The sequence below is a fragment of the Halichoeres trimaculatus genome, unplaced genomic scaffold (genome assembly GCF_033239565.1).
Source record: "Halichoeres trimaculatus isolate MK-OKI-2021-1 unplaced genomic scaffold, fHalTri1.1 fHalTri1_scaffold_2, whole genome shotgun sequence".
NCBI lineage: Eukaryota > Metazoa > Chordata > Actinopteri > Labriformes > Labridae > Halichoeres > Halichoeres trimaculatus.
In genome coordinates, this window is record NW_027437180.1 from 39,869,254 (window position 1) to 39,891,666 (window position 22,413).

At 40.4% G+C, this 22,413-nt stretch overlaps 1 protein-coding gene across 1 annotated transcript; it reads right to left on the reverse strand.

The window, feature by feature from the left end:
- Window positions 1-5,116: 5,116 nt before the first annotated feature.
- Window positions 5,117-21,979, reverse strand: zbtb45 (zinc finger and BTB domain containing 45). Its single transcript, XM_074696581.1, has 6 exons — window positions 21,864-21,979; window positions 19,516-20,835; window positions 19,033-19,167; window positions 12,019-12,159; window positions 8,978-9,251; window positions 5,117-6,000 (listed from the first exon to the last, which is right to left on the reverse strand). The coding sequence occupies exons 2-6, from the start codon at window positions 20,557-20,559 to the stop codon at window positions 5,588-5,590; spliced, it is 2,007 nt and encodes a 668-aa protein (XP_074552682.1). The 5' UTR covers window positions 20,560-20,835; window positions 21,864-21,979; the 3' UTR covers window positions 5,117-5,587.
- Window positions 21,980-22,413: the final 434 nt, after the last annotated feature.

Sequence of the window (22,413 nt, forward strand, 5' to 3'; positions counted from 1 at the left end):
CTAGGTCTAAGTATACTGATGTGCAAACTGAACTGTGCATAGAGATCAAATTGTAATAAATATTAATGTGATAATTAACATTACCACAGTTTGACTTTGTCAAAACTTGAAGGGGTGATTGTACATTTTCATGATTAATTTAGTTTTACTAAAACGTTAGAAAGTTTTTTTTATATAGTGCTGAGAGAAAAGCTTTTATTTTTATTTTTTTAAGCAACAAACACTTCCCATGTATTATTATTATTATTAACCAGAGCCCCGAAAGACAAACACAACCAAACACTCGATAAAAATCCCAATAAAAATCATTGATTTGTCATAGTTATTCAACCAAGTTTAACTTCCTCCGAATGGCTCTTTTCACTTTAAAGTTTTTTTTTTTTATCTGCCTTATTTCTGCATCCAAGAATCACATGAGCAACAAAGAACAAACTGAGCGTTATAGCGATGTACAGGAATTTTACACAGAAGTACTTTAGTAAGCTCTCAAAAGGAAAACGTTTCTACCGTAGCTTTAGTTTTCACTGTTTCTTCGTCTGATGTAGCTTAAAAGATGAAGCATAATGCCTGTCTTTGGACCACCGAGGTAATTGCAGGTGTGTGGGTGTGTAAAACATGCCGAAATGTTTCCCAAACATTTCAATGAGAGAATAGTGTTCCTCCGAGCCCGCGCGGGGGCTCGTCCTGGTTCGAGGTATATGATCCTGGGGCCGACCAGTGGCGCCTGTGGAAAATGTTACAAAGCTGTCTAATGGATGATGGTGAGTTTCATTCACGCTGCTGTGCATCACGCCGCCTCCTCCTCCTCCTCCTCTTCCTGCTGTAGTCTCACTGTTCGACTACCTCCCTCCAAATAACTCTCAACTACCCTCTGATCACCCTGGTTTGCTCCTGAAAAACCCCGGGTTTCATCCACATTCAATTCAGCTGCATCAAGGCGTTTTTATTCCACTTAAAAACCAGAAAGTGAGAACAACCTTTTCACGACGTTAACCCTTTAACTTCCTCTTTTTTTTAACTTTAACTTTGTTTTTTATAAATGCAAAGGAAAATTAAGTCTATTTCAGTTTTAATTCCAAATTTAAAAAAAAACTTTGAACTTTGTTTATTCCTAGGGGGTAATTAAAGGTAAGTAGAGCTTTAATCCATGTAGACACAGTAGACAAAGATGAAAAAAAAATAGAAAAAAAAAAACCCCACAGCACATTGACTCTAAAAAAATTTAGTTTGTGGTTTAAAAAAAAAAATTAAAAGAATTAAACAATTAAAATGAAAAAAAAGAAAAAAGAATTAAAAAATGAAAATGAAAAAATAAAATATTTAAATAAACAAATAAAAAAATAAATAAAAATGAAAAAATTGAAATAAAAAAAATTAAACAAAAAAAATGAAAAACAATCATTTCATTAAAAAAAAAAGTAATTAATAAATTTAAAATATGTATTTTTTGTATTGTTGTTGAACTGCAACAGATCAGAAATCACAAATTCAGAAAAACTTCTTGAAGCTGTAGGGATCACCCTTCATATTTTAAGCAGATATAGAGATTTAAAAAAAATCCTCTTCCAAATGGTTGAGCAGCAAGTTACAGGGTTAAGGCCATCCAGAGATGAATGCAAAGAGATCAGGGAGAAATGTTAGGCCCAAAAACCCAAAACCGCAGGGAAAAAAACGTTGTAGTAAGCATGCCAGGCCTGTAGGTGGCACTGTAACTGTCTTGTCCAGAAGCAGCTTTAGGTAGATCTCCGCTGAAGCAGAGTTGAGGCGATCATCTGGTGTGTTAGTGAATGCTAAGAGCACTCTGGAGGCTGTTTTTAAAAGTTTGCGTTTTAGGTCGGCTAAGACGCTGTTTCCGTGTTAATGTGAGGCTGAAACACGACAAAACTTTAAAGGTTGTCTGAATTTTTAGCCTCAAAAACAGAAAAAAATGAAATAAAGTCATAGGCTGTGGTTAGCTAAAAGCACGGGATTGACCAGAAGAGGAAGCATGAGATAAATCTGAAATGCTTGTTTTTTAAAATTATGCTTTTGATTTCTCTCCGTGTTAAAAATGTTGACGCTTTGAGATGAGGGAAAATGTTTGGTTCACATTTAATTTTTAAAAAGTAAGACGCACAATATATCAATATTGGTATCGGCCAATATTTGCTCATTGGCTGCCATTATTTGCTCATTGGCTGCCATTATTTTCAGAGCATCTTGAATAATCTCTTTCTCTCTGAACTACTTCACACATCATCTCAGATTGTTTTTTGTTTTTTGTTTTTTTAACCAATATTGATACCAGTAAATATCGGTTATCGGCCATAACAATAATAAAAATATTGGATATCGGTATTGGCCAAAATTTTCATATAGGTGCATCCCTTTTTGGGACATCATTAATCAATAACTAAAGGCTGAGGTTTGTGCCACTAGAAACCAAACATGGACGATTAGTGATATCGGTATCGAGTAACGGGTAGATACCAGCCTTTTGTCAAGGTATCTGTATTCGCGAATGCTGCCGATACCAGCAGCCGATGCTCAAAAAAAAAAAAAAAAACCTACGCTGAGTAAGTCTTCCTCACCAGTAGTTGGCGCTACTTGCTGTAGTTTGACACCACAGCAACTGGTGTCAGCTCCTGTTCAGACAACATGAATGAACCAGGGAGAGTTGACACTTAAACTGTTTTATTTTTCTCTTCAGTTTATTTAAAAAAAAATCACTAAAACTCTGAAAGTTGTTAGTTTTATTTTGCACTTTTGTTGATTTGTTAAAAAAAAATCTAAAACTCAGAGAGAGTTTTTTGTGTTTTATTTTGTGCTGGTATTTGAGTACTTGTACTGAAATCGGTTTGAAAAAAAAAGTGGTTTTGAACATCCCTACGAGAAACTGGAATTAAAAACTGGATTTGAAACTGAATTCATTTGCCTTGAAATTTTATTTAACCTACTTAAAAAAATCCAACTTTATATTTCTTTTAAAAAAACAATATTCAGTTTGCAAACTTCAGATTCATTTTCACAGTTCACTGAATAATTAGGTTTGATTAAAACAAAAAACCATATTAACTATGATTCCAAACAGCTAACATTCCTCTACATAAAAATTGCTATGAATCATTTTAAGTTTGCAAAGTGAATCTGAAAAGTGAGAAGTGAAATTGAATTTTATAATTTTGCATTTAGAAAATACAGAATTAAATTTTCAAGTAGGTTAAATTCACTGTCAGCTCATTCTTCTCAAATTTAATTCAGTTTCTAGTGGCATAAATCTCACCCTGGAGCTGTCCAGATGAGACTGCATTTTGCTTCTCACTCAATACAAAAAAGCAAATGTCTGTCGTTTGTCCTTTCCGTGCTACTGTAGAAACAAAGGAGACAAGAAATTCACAAGAAATTGATCTTACTTTGGATTTCATTTTACATTTCCACCAAGTTTGTTTTCGATAAATGCTTCATAAAGAGGGCACACCTCTTTGATATTTGGGTCAGGGGGTAAAGATTAGATAAAAAAAGTGTTTTAAGGTGCATCAAATGAGCTTCAGAAGCTTCCCTTTTGTTTCACATTGAAATCCAACACTTGGGTGATTTGTTTGCCTTTAAAACACATCGAATGTGACGGGCAAGTCGTCTACTACATCTACTGCAGGAGAAATCCTGGACTTTGTGAGACCAGATTCTCCTCTTTCCTCCTCCTCACCACACACAGCTTTGGGCAAATGTTTGGTTTCATTCTTCACTTTAAAAGTTTAGCACAAATATTGGTAACTTAAGTCATTTAATAGACTTTTACACTCCTTAACTTTGCTTTGAATCTCCAAGCAGGAATTTTGTTTTGTGTGTTTAAGTGCCAGTTCATCGATTCTTTAAGAGTCGATCTTTTCATGAAGGTACACACGACAAATAAAAACCCTCTGAGGGCGTTTGGGAAAAAACATTCATTAATACTTTAGGGTTGACTTTGCTACATGATACGGGCTTGTTTTTAACAAGATTAAAGTTTCCAATACAGGTGAAAAACACTCAATGACTTTAGCGTAACAGCTTAGAAATATGCTAACTAGCTTGTTAGCTTGTCTGTAATAAAGCTAACTGGATACCATGATGTTGAAACAAAAACATTTTCAATTCTTAGATTTAGAGAGGTCAGTTTTCAGGCATGATGTGCTAAGAAGCTAATGCCAAAGCTGTGGAAAAGACTAGCCATGTAGCAGTTAGCCACCAAGCTAACAAGCTAATGCTATGTTTCGTTCGTACGAAAATTAGCACCAGAAATTAACCAAACTATGGTTGAGAAAACAAACTGTTCAGAGAAGCTGTCAAAAAACGTCAGCACAGAGGTAAAAAGCTATCGAGCTAGCTAAACGGCTTGCTAGTTAGCTAATTAGCAAAGTTTCAGTGCTCGAGCGAAATCTGCATTTTTGGGAACTTGAAAAATGAGATCGTAGAGTGAGTTTGAAACGCATCGACATGTGAAAGAAATGCTAATCTATGACACACCTGAGGAGCCTGTGATTGGTTCATTAGCGGTAGCGGTAGCAAATAATGGGCTCAAACAAAACACCTCGAGGCAACTGACTCGTCTTCTCTGATTTTAAAAGTGCTCTCCAATTAAGCCAACGTTTCGTTTATGGACAGAAAAATATGCATTTATTTGATATTTAGTGAAAACGTCAGAAAGCGATGCTAACAAACAAGCAAACAAAGCATCCTCACCTGCTGATTGGTCTCTTTCACGAACCGGGTCACGCTAGTTCTTCTTTCACGCTTCGTACGCTTTCATTCTTTTGTGGAGGGAGAAATCAGAAATCAAATGCAACTACTTTTTTCAAACCTCTTCGCAGGCTTAAAAAATCGTAGTTTTTAGAAATCTGTGGAATATGTAGACGTTTAAGTCGTCAGAAACTAGAACAGATGAAAAAGTTCAGGTGAGTTTTAAGGAAACTGAACAAGTTGATGTTTTTCGCTTGAAGCAGCTGAATTGAAGGTGAATAAAACCCTGCGTCCCCCCCAAACCCCTCCCTCCCCTGTATCCTAACTTGCATCACCTTATAACCCCTCCCCCCCCATCCCCCCCTCCCTCCACCTAGACACCCCCCCTCCTCCCTCACCCTCTCCCAAACCCGCTCTAAACTCCTAACCTCTTTGGTGACTCTCTGGTGTCAGTGAAACAGGGCTCCTACACGCTCCTGCTGCCAAACCAAAACCCCTTTAAAAAAAACACGGCCTGGACCTTTAAAGGCTTTACGTCAAGGTTTGCGGTTGTTGGCGTTGTGACTGTAGCTTATGATTAGTGTCACCGCAACAACACAGGAAACGACAGGAGGACACTCACTTCCTCGGGTGGTTTTTCCGGAAAAGGTAAGAAAACTTTTACAAACATCTCCTGAATTTTTGTGCAATTTAAAAACACGGTTAAAATCTTTTTGAAGCCTTTTGTAGGAACCCTGACTGAAGGTGGCGTTAAGCTAGAAACAATGGAAACTGATGAGCGCTGTTCCCACCAGAACTAAAGATCAACAAGGCTGTTAGGACCTAATAAGTGTCGAGGAATGGGCTCTCTAAACTCCCCTCTGCCCGTACGTCTCCTTTCTCTCTGACTCTAGGTGGAGGAAGCTCCGTGGCTGGGCATGTTGGCCATGCTGCCGACCATGCCAGCCGCGCCAGCCATACCTGAGGGTCCCCCCAGAGCTGGAGGACTGTGCTTGGTAGGTGAGGTCATGTCGGGCCCACGCCCCTGGCCCTGGGCCTGCGGGGCGTGGTGGGCGTGCTGCAGGGCGTGGCGCTCCAGCAAGGTGCGGTGGGTGAAGGCCCGGTGGCACACGTTGCACTGGAAGGTGCGCTCGGCACGGTGGGTGCGCATGTGCACGTTGAGCGAGCTTTTCTGGGTGAAGCGCTTGCCGCACATGGAGCACTGGAAAGCCCTGACTCCAGTGTGCACCACCATGTGTTTGAGGAGGTAGTCACGCAGGGAGAAGGAGCGCCAGCAGATGGAGCACTGATGAGGTTTCTGACCTGAGGGAGAAACGACACAGACGGATTCAGACGATCTCTAACACTTCCTGTTTCAGTCCACGGACGAATCAAACAGCTTTTGCAGAACAAACACAAACATGCTGCAAAATAAACTCAACATTTTATAGTTCTTAGGTTGTCTAAAATTGATCATTTTCATTTTATTCTTTCCATCCTCCAATCAAGAGAAACTGCAGTCCAAGCTGAAAGCCTCACAAAACTATGTCTCAAATACATTTTTCATATTTTTGAAACAGAAATACCCCAAAAGTTTGAGAATAAAGTTGTAATATCCAGATTAAAGTGGTATAAGAATTAGTGCTGTCAGGCGATTAAAAAAATTAATCTAATTAATTACAGGATTTGTAATTAATTAATCTAATTAATTGCATTTTAATCTCATATCTGCTTAAGGTCCCAAAATAAAGAATATGAATTCCAGGACATTAAAATTACATTAAAAGACACTAAAAACATTTAAAAATAAGGTGGGAATATATACAACACATTTTTAGGTACCCTGAGGCATAAGGAACACATGAAAAAAGTTTTATGGTTCTACCTTAACAAAATCTACACAGTCCTGCACCTAAGATAAGCTGATTTGATTTTTAGGACGGTTTTTGCTTCTGTTCACATTTTTACTCGATGTGGACTCAATTTTCACTGCAATATGAACTTCTATACTTCTATGAGGTCAGGAGAACCAGGGCTAAAGGCTAAAAACTGTGAGGAACTATGTACAAAACACTTTATTCAAGTCTTGGATCAAAGAAAAGTGAAGTATTCTCAGTTTAACATGCTCTGAACACACAAACTGTTGCTGATTGGTGCAGAGCAGCCCCAAGCTGAAACATGACACCAGGAAGATGGAAGGAAATTTTCAAAGAATTCTTTAGATTTAAATACAGGACATATGTCGATCATTCAGGGCTTGTTTGATGCAGTAAAGAGTGTAGAATTATCTGTTTTTTACAGAATTGATCTTGAGCAAACGGTTGATTTTCTGTAGATTTTCAAAAAGGACGTGTGAATAAACGCGATGTGGACGGCAGTCACAAATCACTCTCGCTTCCCTTCCGCCGGCATGTTGCTGACGTCACGTGTCATTCATTCAGGGACCCTCGGAAATTTGAAAATCTGACGAGAACACCTCTTTTTCCAAGTAGGACAAACGGTTTGTAAATGCCAGACAATTAAAAATAAGTGCGTCTTTGAACGCCTCGCAGGTTTGGGATCCAGATTAATCTGCGTTAATTTTTATAACGCGTTAATTTGTGGTGTAATTAATTAATCTAATTAACGCGTTAAAATGACAGCCCTAATAAGAATAAACTTCATTCTTGTAACAATAACATTTTAATCTTGCAAACTCAGGACTTAAAGATGCTGTGAGGAGGATCTGTTTTGATTGCTCTCCCTCGCCACCTTGTGGCCTGGAGTCTTCGCACACTGTCGTAAATTACTTTTAGTGAGGTGTGTGTTTGTTTGGGAATTAAATGGAGATCAGATCAAAACAAATTTTCTTTGTTCAAGTCAAGTTTTTACTGAATACAACGGGCTGAGGTAAGGTATTTATTAGTACAGTTACGCAGTGCTACGGTTTGAAACGTGACCATATGTTGGCTTTATGTAGTGCTATCGGCAGCCTGTAAGACGTGTCTGTAATGTGTAACGTTAGTGAATCCTGGTTATGTCCTGCCAGTCATCTACCAATCAGAGCTAACGTAACCTCACTCTTCATTTTATTGATAGACTCTCAAGTTTGAACAGACCACTGCAGAATAACTGCTGACTGTGGGTTGGAGCCAACATTAGAAGAAACCGTTTTCAGCAGAGAAAAACACAGATCTCTCTTCTCTACTAAACTTCAGCAGCCGGCGTGGTGTTGTCATAGAGACTTAGACGTGCTGTGAATCAATCCGGTCCTGGAAGCTACAAAGTAGCAATTTAAAATAACCTGTAACCAGCGATACTGGTGCTGATAATCTCTTTTTAAAGCGTGGATTACGATCAGGCATATATCAAGAAGGGAAACTTTTTTAAGATCACTTTCAAACTCCTCAGAGCCCCTTAATTTCGTAACATGACAACTTTAACCTTGCGAAATTCCTACTTTCTTCCTTCAAAACTTAGACTTTAATCTTCTGACTTTATGACTTTAATGTTGCAACATTCTGACTTCAATCTCGTAGTATTAAAAATTAATTTTCATTACATTACAATTTTAATCTTTTAGCATCATCACTTGCTTTTTGTAACAATAAGTCTAGAGTCTTGTAGTGTCATAACTTCATGTTTGTTACTTTAAAATTTTACTACATTTTAGGTTTAACTTGCAATTCTTCAATATTGCAACATTTTCTTTACTTTTTATAACCAGACCAAGTGAAAAAGTTGAATGATGATGATGTCTACAGGCTACATAAGGAGCCATATCTTCCAAAAAAAATGCACATCACATGTGAGTCAGGTTTTAGGATTTCTTCCTAACTTTTTTCAACCCAGCTTAAAAAAAGACTAAATTGAAGGATTACAATTTGAAAAATTCAATCAATAAATTGATTTCTGAAAAAAAATATTACAATAATGATACTTTTTTTTCTCCCACCCCTACTACATTATGCTTTAAATTGTGTAACAAGACTTTTGTCTCGATGTTGCAAGATTTCCTGTATTCCTAAATCTAGTAGCGTTATGACTCTAAAATTGTAACCCATCACCCATTTGCTCGGGTTTGGTCTCCACCAGCTCCTGAAGAACATCCAACTTTAAATCTACTGTAGCTTTGACTTTCTTCACCTGCAGGTCTTTTTTAGATCATCAACCAGAAAATAAGAGCTATAACTTAACTCTAAAAAAAAAAAAGTATAAGTCAGACTCTTTTCTGAAGAGATCAGATCAAAACTTTTGGATTTTGTGAATAAATCAGATCAGTAATAAATCAGAGCCGTGTGGGAAGAGCTGCTGGTCTCACCGGAGTGGATGAACATGTGCTTGCTGTAGTTCTTCCTGGAACGTAAAGATTTGCCACAGTGCGTGCAGTCAAACGAGGTCTCAGATCCCTGGGAGGAAGGGGAGGGGCCAGCAGAGCAGGAGGAGGCGGATGGAGGAGGAGCCGGGGTCATCGGTGCTGGGGGCGGAGCCTGCTGACTGGGCTCTGTCCCTGCCATGCTGTCGATCCCACCCATGGGTCCGCCCACATAGTAGGGAGCTGGCTGTGATTGGCTCACTGGATACTGGAAAAGAAGCTGAGGAGGAAATGACGGCTGTTAGCACGGGACGAGTTTTGGGAAAGGTTCATGTTCAACATGCATTAACAGGGCGGACGAACAGCAGCGTTTCTTTGCCTGTAGAGAAAGTTTGAGGCTCTGCAGGTGATTACTGTGTGTTTTACTGGGGCTAGAAGTGAAATCTAACCCCCAGGCTGTCGTTTCATTTACATTTAATTCCTCTAACAGTCATGTGTCTGCTCCACGAAACCACAAACCCTCCTGCGTGTTTTCATTTTCAAAGTCAACAAAGCTGTCAATCAAACCGTGTAGGCGTCGGTTTGAATAAATTAAAATCAGTCCATCAAACTGAAGGTGAACACACTGTTCTCTTTGTATTAATGTTCTCTGGACTGTTCAGAGGTCTGATTCCATTGTTCTGCTGCACTGCGTCAAATCGTGCTATCTCACAAAGTAAATCTCAAATATGGCTCAGCTATATTTCTACAGAAGCCCAAAAAGGTCATGATTAAACACATACTGATACTTTGACACATTATCTGGTAAAAACGCTTGTTTTCCTGAGACAAAGAGAATATGACGATCTAAAAATCGGATCTGTAGGTTGACCGCGGCCATTAGTCAGAGAATGGTGTGCCAAAAAGCCTTTATGCCACTGCCCACAAGACTGAGGAAAAATTAAGCCTACCACTGTGTTTTTGGTTACATTTACATATTCTGGTAACATTCCCAAATGCTGGTAATGTTCTGGAACCTAGTAAAGTTCTAGAATGCTGGCAACATTCTGGAATTTTGGCAACTTTCCAGAATTCTAATGACATTCTGGGATTCCTGAAACATCTCACAATTCTGGTTACAATCCAGATTGTATGTAACATTCTGGGACTCTGGAAACATTCTAGAATTAAGGGATCATCTCAAAATTTTAGTTTCAATCCAGAATGTTGGTATGGTTCATTCTGAGATTCTGGTCATTTTCTGAGATTCTCCAAATTTTTCAGAATGCTGGTGACATTCTGGGATTTTGGAAACATCTCAAAATTCTAGTTACAATCCAGAAAGCTGGTAACATTCTCAGGACTTTGGAAACATTCTGGGATCCAGGTGACATTCTAGAATTAGGGGATCATTCTTGGATTCTGGTAATGTTCTTGAATGCTGGTGACGTTAGGGAATTCTGGTAACATACTAGAATGCTTGTAACGTTCTGGGATTCTGGTAACATTCTTCAATTCAGATAACATTTTTGGATTCTGGAAACATTTCAGTATTCCAGTTTCAATTTAGAATGTTGTTATGTTTCATTCTGAGATTCTGGTAACATTCTAGGATTATAGTAAATTTCTAAAATTCTGGTAATTTCTGGAAACATGTCAGAATTCTCGTTAAAATTCTGACATGTTGGTAAGAATTTTAGAGTTCCGGAAACAATTCGGAATCCTGGTCACATCATAGAATCTCTTTCATTCCAGAAAGCAGGTAACATTCTGGAATTCTGTTAACAATCCAGAACTCAGTTAAAATTCTTGAGCATTTAAGAATCCTTGTAACACTCTAGAGCCCTGATGAGATCCAACAATTCTCGTATCATTCTAGATAAGCAGATAAAGTAGATTGCTGTGTTTCAGTGTCATTAAGTTTGGTTCAATTGAAAAAGTTTAATCTTATTGTTTTTTTTCAAACAAATGTATTAAAGTGATTCACAGTTTAATATTATGATGCTACAGTGAAATATACTTTTTTATCATATGTAATATATTTTATAACTTTGAACTATAAATTAAAACATCAATCCAAGGGATTTCATATTGGTTTATATACTGAACTACATTAAACTTGAATTATTTGATTTCACTATTTCCTAACTAAAAAAAACTATTTATTGAAAACTGTTTTTCTTTAAAATCACATTTTGTTGAAAATTTTGTCTATGAACTTTTTTATTCCAATAACTTTTTTTACAGGGTTTCATTTCACTCAATTCATTCAATTCAATATTTTCATTTTAATTTTGGACCTTTTTTTTCAATTCATTATTTATTTCACTTTTATTTCTGTGATACATTTTTTGTATTTATATGATCTATTTCATGATGAATCTAATTCTAGACTTAAATATATATTATACTGAAGATAATTAGAGATTTTAATCTGTCTCACTTTTTGTGTTTTGGTCTTTGATATCCAAAATGCAATTTTACAGGGTTTTTTGAGTTATCTTTCACTGTCACACACACACACATCCTTTGCAGACTGTGATTTGAGTCTGAGGATTTATGGACAACCTGCTAAACCTCCTGTGCCACAGTCTGGATCTGTCACTGTTCATCTTCTCTTGGCTTAAGTTTCCTGAGTTATATGAAAATCTCATATATATCTGAGCCCAGTTTGAGGTTGTGAGCACTTCACTTCTGATAAAAAATGGTTAAAAGACCTTTTTGGATCAATAACTGACTTCAAAGTGTTAGCATGAGCTAACTGCATTACAAACAGTATGAACAAGATGTGCTCTGAAAGCTAGGGGCCTGAAACACATGACATAGATTTTCTTCTTTAACGCCCATGCACAGAAAAGAAAGAAAAACTGAAATATTTAGTATTTTGATAATGTAGTGTGTGGAAAAGTGGTGAATTATTTACGACAGTCTGCAGCGAGGGTTTGGCCCGGCTGAGCTGAGGGTTGTAGAGTGTGTTGGTGTCAAAGACAAACACATTCTGTGAGTGTAGCTCTACGCCCGGTGTGTACAAACACTGAGACTGGCTGTATGACAGTGAGCACACTGACCTGGTTGTTGATGGACTGTGTGGTTGGAGGGGGAGTCAGAGGCTTGTTGACCCGTCCTCTGGGGTTGAAAGCCATTGCCTGAGGAGGCTCACTCTGGGGCCAAAAACTCTCGGAGAACACCCCCTGCTCATCGTAGAAATCCTGCAAGAAACACACAAAAACACACACTTTAATCAAAGTACTAACACACACACACCTCTGGGAGAGAAAAATCAAACACTCGTCGCTTCATTCAAGGATCTTCTCCTCCATCTTTGGATTTCTGGTGAAAATCACGCCTGGGATGTCTTCGGGAACCCTGTGAGCCTTGATGAAACATGACATCCATGTTCACCTCTAACGTGTGCATGTGTGAAGAAACATGCCTCTTCATGTGCAGCTATGTACGCTCATTATTTGCACCGCTTGGCAGAAATAACCAGCGGACAGTTTTTGCATATCATGGGAACATCAAGTCATACGTACTATTTTCCTTTTGCAGGCAAGAAAACTTTAGGAAAAAGAAAATTCTCTTCGTTACTGAGTCAGTTAGTCTTTACTCTTCAACTATTTAAAAAAGCAGAAAATACAAAGATGCAAAATTCATGCAAAACCCTGCTCATGTATTCACTGTAAAGTCCACCATGTTGGTAATCAGGTCACAAAAACCCAGATCTATCGGACTGTAAAATTAATCTTTCTGGATCAATCCTTTACGCAGCCTTGAAATCCCTTTTCTGTGAAAGAGAGCAGACGTCAGAGTGATCAGTTCACATCAGCGTAGAGCTGAACTGTACTCCCATCACTGTCTGCAGAAAAAGAATCAGGCTAAACCAAGAGGCCTGCACTCACATGATGCAGAAAACCCTTCAAAGTACTCTCCAACAATAGCTGGGGCTGAAAAAATGCTCAACGGGCGATTGGGTCTTTGTTAATAATTCAACTTAAGTGGGTCTAGAGCCTTTCATTTTTTAGATTGGGGGATGTATCTGCTTTAATATCTGCCTTCCTCTGTACAGTTTGAACCTGTATTTAAATTTTCCTGAGAGATAGACCAATGTGATTTTTCAGGGCTGATACCGATACCGATTATCTGCAGTCAAGGAAGCCAATAACTGATATTTGGGCCGATATTCATTTTCAGTAAAAGTGAAAATATTGGCGCCAAAATTTGGGATAACACAAACTCTAGCCTTTAAGCATATGTTTATTAAACAGCTCCCAGGCTCAGCAGCACGTCTTAAAAAGTTAAATGAAACTTAAAGAATGAAACAGCTCTCTCAAGTTTTCTACAATAAGTCAAGTTTCTTTAAAAAAATGGCTCTGTGTTTCACCAATCAGATGGTACTGTGGGTGGGACAATACTAGAGAGTAGAGACAGAGTAGCCACTGCAGACAGAGAGGCCCGGCTGTGTTGGAGCCAAAATAACACAGTCTGAAATTTAATTTCTAATCAGCTCCTGTATTAATAAAAAGGCTGATGCCGATATGCTTCAAATTTAGCATTTTGAAGCATATCGGCATCAGCCCAAGGTCTGATGGTGTTTGCAGTTCTGGGGAAAAGTAGGGATAGACCGATGAACAGCCTGGCTGATAAATGGCTGGAACCCATATGCATGACAAGCCATTAGCAGGGAAAATGGACCGTTCGTACGTTGTAGTGGTATGTACGAGCCAGGTTAACAGCCCTAAGGAGCATTACATTCAATGAAGGTATACCCCACCATTACAGGCGCTAGCAGCAGGATTACAGCGCCTGTTCGGCTGTTTATAGGCAGACATCACGCAATACGATACCGTTTGGGACAAAATAGACAAAGACAGTGGAGAAATCCTTTGGAAAGGTTAGAACAGATGAGAAAAGGGAGACAATTGAAGTCTCAAACCAGTGCAGTCAGTTTGACAAGTTTGATTCGTTCTTTGCTTTTATTCGTCTGGGTCCTTCCAAGATGTACATGGGGGACTTTTGGCGTTCATGAACTGCTTTAAGAGTTTTCATCGAGGTACCGGGGCATTGCTGCAGCACTCGTTCTTCAAAGCAGCTTTCATATTACTGATTTTTTTATTGAGGTTTTCTACTGTGCGCTCAGAAACACCACACACATTCACTCTGATCACCAAGATCACCAAACTTTCTCTTTCTCTTTGTTTGCCTGATTGACTCATGCAGAACAGCTGTTCATGTGTATTCTTGTAATAAAACCTCTGAAAATGTTTTTCTTGATCTTCTCTCAGTCACACAGTTACTGCTCACCAGGTTTATCACTGTTTATGACTCGTAGACGTGCGCAGGTTGACTTTGTTTGATGGGGTTTTCCAGGAGGTTCCCCTTAATTATGATGTAATCTGCACCTGTGTCTCTTTCATGTTGTAATTAGTTAACTGGGTGCAGTCGTGCATGTGGCTAATGCTGCAGCCAAACGGGCCGTTCCATAATGACTGAACGTGCATACAGGCCCAGGCCGATAATCAGCCAGGCCGATAATCGGTCTAACCCTACTGTCCCCCAGAACTGCAAACACCATCAGACCTTGGGCCCCATATGTAGTTTTGGTGTAATAAATTTACCCCTGAAAACGGCCCTGCCAAGTGGGTACTACTTTTCACATGTCCGGGGCCTGTTAGAGCCAAAAATGTAACAACAACCAAAAAACGAATACAAATAAATAGATAAATAAATAAATAAAAAATTATAAAGTCTGAAATGTAACAACTGGTTAGGACTGAAACAAAAATGCTGAGCCCAAAATGTAAAAAAAAAAAGAAAATAAATAAATTAATTAATTAATAAAGTCTGAAATGTAATAATTGGTTGGGACTGTAACAAAAGTGCTGAGCCCAACATGTAAAAAAAAAGAAAAAAGAAAATAAAGGTTAAAAAAAAAAAAAAATTAAAAACCTAAAATGTTATTCCTGACCCACAATGTAAATCTGTTACAGCAGTTTTTTTTAGCTAAAATTATACAAATATTTACAGAATAAACTGAGTTGGGAGCAGGATATTTGTGCGTCAACTCAAATCTAAGTCAAAGGTTCAATTAACCGCCCAGCCCAGCCCTAACCTGTTCATAATCAGCCTCTAAAACACGCCATACCCCATCAGGTGGGCTCTGATGTTTGCAGCCTATAGATTGCTAACGCATAGAAAAGATCCACCTGCACATTGTGGTCTTACCAGTTGAGCTACATTACTGTCAAAACAGCTGTGGGTGGTATGGCTGGGGAGATAATCTGAGCAGAAATACAGACATGGGTGGAGCTCGTCTCATGACCAAACGACAAGACTGAGATCATCCAGCAAACGAGCGGTAGATGCAGGATTTCTGTCAAACATTCACACTTTTTTACGTCACCTTAAGATGACCTCGTTGGATCATCCAAATAATATCTGATTCCAGACTTTTGCATGAAAACCTGGCTGTTAACACTCACACACTGAGAGCTCTGTCTTCCTTCATCATACGAGGGGCCTTCTTTAATATCCAACAAGCAAGCAGCAATTTGCAGCATGAGACAGTTCCCCCCGTCTCTATTTTCTCATTTAGCAACCCAGATCAAACACTGCCCCTGTAAACTCATGCGTGAGGATGCCAGCGTCTGTAAATACTCACAATCAAAACTCTGGCAGGTCTTCAAGGAACTGCTGCAGCTCTCACGTGACAGACAGACAGACACAGGAAGCATCTGTGGGCTGCTTTGTTCCTAGCATTGCTAATCAGGCTATGCCTAAAAAAGGAAGCTAGAATCAGTGAGGAAACTTGTTCTCACTGCTTTAAGCCCCTGTCTGACACACTGTTCTCCTTCCCTGGTAGTTAATGTAGAAAGCTGACAGCCATTTTTCCCAGCTGAGAACTTGAGCGTTTGAATATCTGACTGACAGCTTGACATAGCAGAAGATGTGTGATTTTTGGACAACAACTTCCTAAAAATGTGGTCAAAGAAATGAGATGTCATTTATTGTGACCAGTCCAAGTGACACAAAGTAACAACAAAGAAACAAGTAACAAAAGAAATCAGCCTTTTCTACAAGATGTCCAGGATGAACTCTCGAGGAATCCACACTGAGTGACAGGCGGGATGGTGGGACTCTCCAGCTTCCGCTGACTTTACACAATAAATGAAACATCATCTCTTTACCCGGCACTCCCAAGATATGACACAGTATAAAAGGTGCATTTTAACGCCAGCTTCATCTCCCTACAGGTCAGGAAACATGGCTAAATGATCATTCATACAGTAGTTTTTCCTCCTCCTCTTCCTCAATGCAGCAGGTTGGCTTAGATGTCTTGTGACACATGATCAGATTAAGTATGATTATATAATTTAAACAGTTTAATTTGATTTTTTTAATTTTTATTTTTGGTAACTGCAGATTATTAATTATATACAGCTATTCAGAGCTTGAGTCTAACAGCTGTTCTATAAAGCTGGAAGTCTTCAATGTGACTCTAGAATGTTGCCAGGATTCTGGAATGATACCATGATTCTGAGATTTTATCAGAATTCTAGAAGGTTAACCAAATTCCAGAATGTTGTCAAAATTCTAGCATGATGGCTACCAACTTTAATAAAGGGCGACTAATTCTCTTTTTTTTCAAACGAAAACTCTTCCCTGACACTTCAATGATGTGATACAGCGTACAATGTGCATTTTTACGACAGTACATCACCATTCAACTCTAGAATTTTACCAGAATTCCAGTAGCATTCTGAAATTCTAGAACCAAATTGGAATTTTGGGGTCACACCAGAATACTGCAAAGTTAACAGACAATTAGGGATATTGTCAGAATTCTAGAATTTTAGTACGACACTTCAACATAACCAGAACTCTCGGATGTAACCAAAGTTCTTTAATTCTGTCAGGATTCTAGAATGTTGCCAGAATTCCCGTAACATTCCAAACTTAAAGAAATAAACCAGAATTCTGGAATATCACCACAATCTTTAAAAGTTACTAGACCATTTGGGATACTGTTCTGGAATTTTAGTAGAATACTTCTATGCAACCAAAACTGTTAAATGTTACCAGAGTTCTTTCATGTTGTCAGGCTTCTAGAATGCAACCTGAATTCTGGGGAAAAAAAAAATCTGGAATTAAACCACAATACTGCAAAGTTCCCAGAGCAGGAAGTTAGAGTTCAGGAATGTTAGTAGAGTACTACAATGTGATTTTAAGTCTCAAATGTCACCAGAATTCTGGAATTTTAATAAAATACTATAATGTAACAAGAACTCTTGAATGTTACCAGAGGCCCCTTGTGTTGTCAGAATTCTAGAATGTTATCTGGATTTTAGAAGAAAAAAAAAAAAAAAAAAAAAAAAGATCTGGAATTAAACCAGAATACCGCAAAGTTACCAGTTTAAGGAGTTATCAGAATTAAGGAATGTTTGTAGAATATTGTAATGTAATCTGAATTCTCAAAGGTTACCAGAATTCTAGAATTTTAGTAGAATACAACATAGTACAGGAGCTCTTGAATGTTACCAGAGTTCCTTTATGTGGTCAGAATTCTGGAATGCTACCTGAATTCCAGGAAAAAAAATTCTGGAATCAAACCAGACTGTTGCAAATTTATTCGCGTAAGGACTTATCAGAATTGTTTGTAAAATAGTACAATGTAATCGGAATTTACAAATGTTACCAGAATTCTAGAATAATAATGGAATTCTGCAAAGTCAACTGACTTTCTGAATGACAGCGTCCAGTGCGGCGCGCTTTGAAAAATAGACAACTGTAAGTTCTGCTGGGCTCAAACTAAAGACACTTCTATTTCTAAAAGAAATCCAGAATAATTTTTAGAAACAAACTATTTTCATCTACATGGAGAGAAAAGTTTCAGATCAAATTACCTTGTGGTAGCTAATTACTTTCACTTTTTTGTGTTAATTTTATAGGTAATTCCTTACTTTACTGAAACTATAATATAAAGTGTATAAGTAAATGACTTATTAAACAGCCATGCTAAACAATAATAAAACTGTGACAATCAGCTGTAAAATTTACAACATCTTACACAATGTTTGTCCAATACACCAGAATAAAACACAGGGAGAGTTTAGCGGCTTTAAGAAGCTTAAAGATTCATGCACTGTCATGGCCGCTGCTGCAGCCGCCACCATCCTGCACTGCACTGAAACATTAACACTCATTCATTGTGTGTTGCATGCTGTTACTTTGCTGCACTGAGCATGCTAGGGCAGAGGTAGATACACAAAATATAGCTTTAGATAAACAGAGGCTAAGTCTAAGCATTCACTGAGTTCACAAACACAGGGACTTATTAAAGAGTGTACTTTAGGTTAAAATGTGGGGAACAATAAATTAATTGTGAGAAAGTCAAAAGACATTTTTAAAACGCTCTGAGATGAGAGAGATTGAATTTGATTGCGCTTCCCCACGGGGGATTAATAAAGACTATCTCTATGAGTCTATCTGCTTCTCAGCGTGTCATGTGAACTGAGGAGCAAATCAGACAAACTTCAAAAACAGAGGATCTGATTATTCTGAGCAGTGTTGGCTAAATTCATGATCACATGCTTCTTCGAAAATAAAATATCACGACACCACAACCTCCTCAATTGAGCAGATTAATCCATTCCTGAACTGACTTCCTCCTTCTCTGCAGCACTTTTGAGAGAAATACTGACAGGCACAGCTGAATCCTTTTGACTGTGTGGCAGATGTTCCTTGTGTAGTCTGCAGGGTACAGCAGGCTGCGGCATAAATCCGCTCCACCATGTTCTTCCCGCTTACTTCAAGACTTGTGACAGAAATGCTGAGAACGACTTTAGGATAAACGTGTGTTTTTAAGTTTACATCTTGAGCAAATTGTAGCCGAGTTATTCTTTAGAATCACTTTAAATACGCTGGATGTTTCACGCTCTGAGTGCTGCTTCTGCAAGCAGGGCGAGATGAATTATTAAACGTCCAATGAAAATGAGCCTTACATCTCTTATATGGTTTAAATTTTACCCTCTTGGTTTATTCTGGTTGATTTTTTTAGCCTAAAGCTGCATCAGAGTTGAACCCACCTGTCCAAAGCCTGCCATGGATTCCTGGGAGCCCTCCTGCTCTCCGTCTCTTCTCCCATCCTCCAAAGCGTAAACGGTCCCATCAGGATCCTGGACCCCTTCATCCTTCACCACCACTCCTTCTCCTCCCAGCACCTGCAAAGAGAAACCAATTCAGTTTAGAGTGCAAGGAAAAAATGTTGCACAGCAGTAGCAGGAGCTAAAAATGAGCACTGAGCGGCTGCAGCCCCTCCAGGCAGGTGCTAATAAGTTTAATGACCTACAGTAAACATGCAGAAGTCCATAGAACATCAACAAGGCAATTACTGCTGAAGTTAACACGGTAGCTTCTCCCCAATTGTGCAAAGTGCAGAAACATCTCAGCGATATACGCCAATGCAGTGCGAGAAGAGGGAAAAGCAGAAAAGGAAAGAAAAGAAAACCGTTGCAGCTCTGCATGCCTGAAAGCTGTAACCATGGCAACCCTTCCCCTTATCCCTCTACCTGGAGTCTGAGCGGCTGCCTCTGCTTGCGGCTGTGGCTCGCCCCCCTGTCTCTGTCTCCGTCTCTTCCCCGCTCTCTCCCGTCCAGGTCCTCCTCCTCGCTGTAGCGGTCCATCCCCACCAGGTCATCAGAGAGGTCGGTTGTGTTGCCGCGGAGGCTGTCCCTGCCGATGCTGTCCACGCTGCCCACACCGGAGCTGCAGCCCGCCGAGAGGTTCCCTGTGCTACTAGTGCTGGCCCCGTTGGCCGTCTGGGCCAACAGGTCCCGGAGCTTGTACCTGACGTCCTGAGTGCAGCTGGGGCTCTGCTTCATGAGGATAGTTCCGGTCCCGGGGCCCAATCCGTCGCCTCCACACATGGAGCCGGGGCCCATGTTCCCGAGCTCCATCAGACTCACGGTGTTCCCCTGCTCCATCGGGCCTGCCTCGCTGACATTGACACTCGCAGCCCCCATCCCGCCGCCCATGTTAGTCGCCGCACATTCAGCCATGAAGTTGGAGAAGTTTGCATAACCTCCACCTGCAGCGCTGACAGAGCAGCTCCCACTGCCCCCTCTCTCTGCCCCCTTCCCGCCACCGCGCTCCTCTTGTTTGGGGAGAACTCCACCCAGCATCGCGCCTCCTGCTGCTGCCGCTGCCGCTGCAGCCGCCGCTCCTGCGGCCGCCTTCCTCTGAGAGATGATCTGGGTGCACTCGTCGATGACCGTCTTGATCTGCAGGATGCTGGCGGCGGTGAGGATGCAGAGGGCCTGAGACTGCAGCACCACCAGAGAGCCGCTGTACATGAAATCCACCAGCTGCTTCACGGTTTCAGCTGGCACCAGGGGTGGAACGGAGATCTCAGAGTGACCCAGCAGCAGCTTATCCTGAAAGAACGGGCTGCCGGCTGCCAAGACGCAGGCGTGGGCGCGTAGCGAAGAATCATGTATCCGCACGGTCACATCACAGAAGAGGCCCTCGCGCCGCTGGGTGCGCAGAGCTTCCAGCACCGACTGGCTGGAGTTGTGCAGGTGGATGTAGTGCACGGTCTCGGTGCCAGGCGGCATGGGCGGAGGGGGCGAGTCGCTGGGGATGGGGTGGGAGTGGGGGTGGGGGAGGGGGGGTAGGTGTCTGGGGTTTTGCGTCAGCTTGAGGGATAAGGAGGACAGGGAGGGAAACGGGTACAGAGCATGGGCCACGGTGGGTCCGCGTCCCTTCAAACAGTCATGAGTCTGACGGAAGCTTTCTAACTGCGGCGCTGCTGAGGTTCAAGTGTGTGAGGAGCTCCTTTGTTGTCCTGAGAGGGAGGGACGTTTGCCAGCTTCACTGTGTCTGCTCAAAACCTGTTGCAATACATCAGAAAAACAACACACCAATCATTATGTGCATTAAACAGTCAAATATCGCCCATTCCTCCTCCTTAAATGTGGGATTTTTTAATGTTAAATCACACAAAAGGTCTGTGAATTGGTTGATACGTATTTATAAGGATCAGACTTATTAATTTCTAGAATTTTTTCCTGTTTTTTTGTACATTTGATTAACAAACAAGAATCAACAACCGAATAAAACACTTAAAAAATCATCACATTTGGTTGAAACTCCTTTGTTTCTGTGAAATCTGGACAGATTTCTGCAAAGACAGACAGCTATGGGTGAAGGTGACACAGGTGTCAATTAAAACGCAACTGATTAATCTTCAAATGCGCCGCGTGCATAATCAAGAACACCTGTTTTGGGCGAGTGACAGCGCGTGCCGTCCGCGAGTCCTCGGGTCGGTTTGTTTGGCTATTCTGCACAGTGGGTGGCCAGAAACGCAACATCAGAGACAATGTGATCGTTAGCTGAGTCTAACACGCACACACAGAGTCAGGTAGAGTCATATTTAAGATAAAAACCGCCTCTTACTCTGAATATGACTGACAGTTTCGGTAAATAGGTGGCTGACCCGCCGTTAGCTCCAGCGACGAGCGAACAGGTTAATGAGGGCAAGCTAACGCTAGCTGGCGTTAGCTGTTGACATTAGCCTCTCAACTCCCGCACGGAAATCTGCACGAAATGCTCACCTTTCCCCGTGCAAACGTGAGCATCAATGCTCACCACGCAAAAGCGTGAAATCTTAAGCATCGAGTGGAAACTGGCGACGTGTCTGGCATGACACAATAGCAGCTATACGAGCTCGCTCCCACGCTCCAGCACAAAGCTAACCCACTAGCAGGCTAGCGCGAATTCCCTGAGACACAACTAGTAAAGTTAGCGCGCCAGCTAACAGGCTGCTAACACCCTCTTTTCTGTACACAGCGTACAAAACGTGACATCCACGTAGCATGCCGTTAATGCCATGACATGTCGTTGAATCGTGACCACATACCTGCAGTGGGCAGTGACAGCTCGGCGCTTCGGGTTTTCAGGCGGATGGATGCAGCAGGAAGCCCTCAGTGATATCAGACCCAACCCGGTGAGAGCTGGAAACAAATACACAGTCAAACAAACACACTCACAGACATCAGCAGGGGCGGGTCTACGGAGGGAACCAGAGGGGGCAAGCAGGGGTGGAAATGAGGATCCACCTAAGGAGATGTTATCCAATGATTATTATTATTTTTATTATTTAACCTTTATTTAACCAGGAAATCCCATTGAGATTAAAAAATCTCTATTACAAGAGAGACCTGGCCAACATAGCAGCCGTACAGAGTCACAGTACATGGGAAATAACACTACACAATCAACAGGTTAAAATAAATAAGCAAATACACACATTGGCTTTCAAGGAAAACAACCGCATGCCTCTGTCACCACACTCTTAATGATGCTCTTAAATTCATTAAGACATATCATTGAATTCAGTTTTAGCTCTTTTTGAAGATTATTCCACGACCAAGGTGCATTAACAGAAAAAGCTGTTTTCCCAATGTCTG

Excerpts from the sequence above, each read along its gene's own strand:
- zbtb45 (XM_074696581.1), bottom strand. The coding sequence starts at position 20,559 with ATGCCGCCTGGCACCGAGACCGTGCACTACATCCACCTGCACAACTCC. Across the intron at positions 19,168-19,515 it reads GGCAGCCGCTCAGACTCCAG|GTGCTGGGAGGAGAAGGAGT; the intron begins GTAGAGGGATAA and ends TTCTCTTTGCAG. Across the intron at positions 12,160-19,032 it reads CCATGGCAGGCTTTGGACAG|GATTTCTACGATGAGCAGGG; the intron begins GTGGGTTCAACT and ends TGTTTCTTGCAG.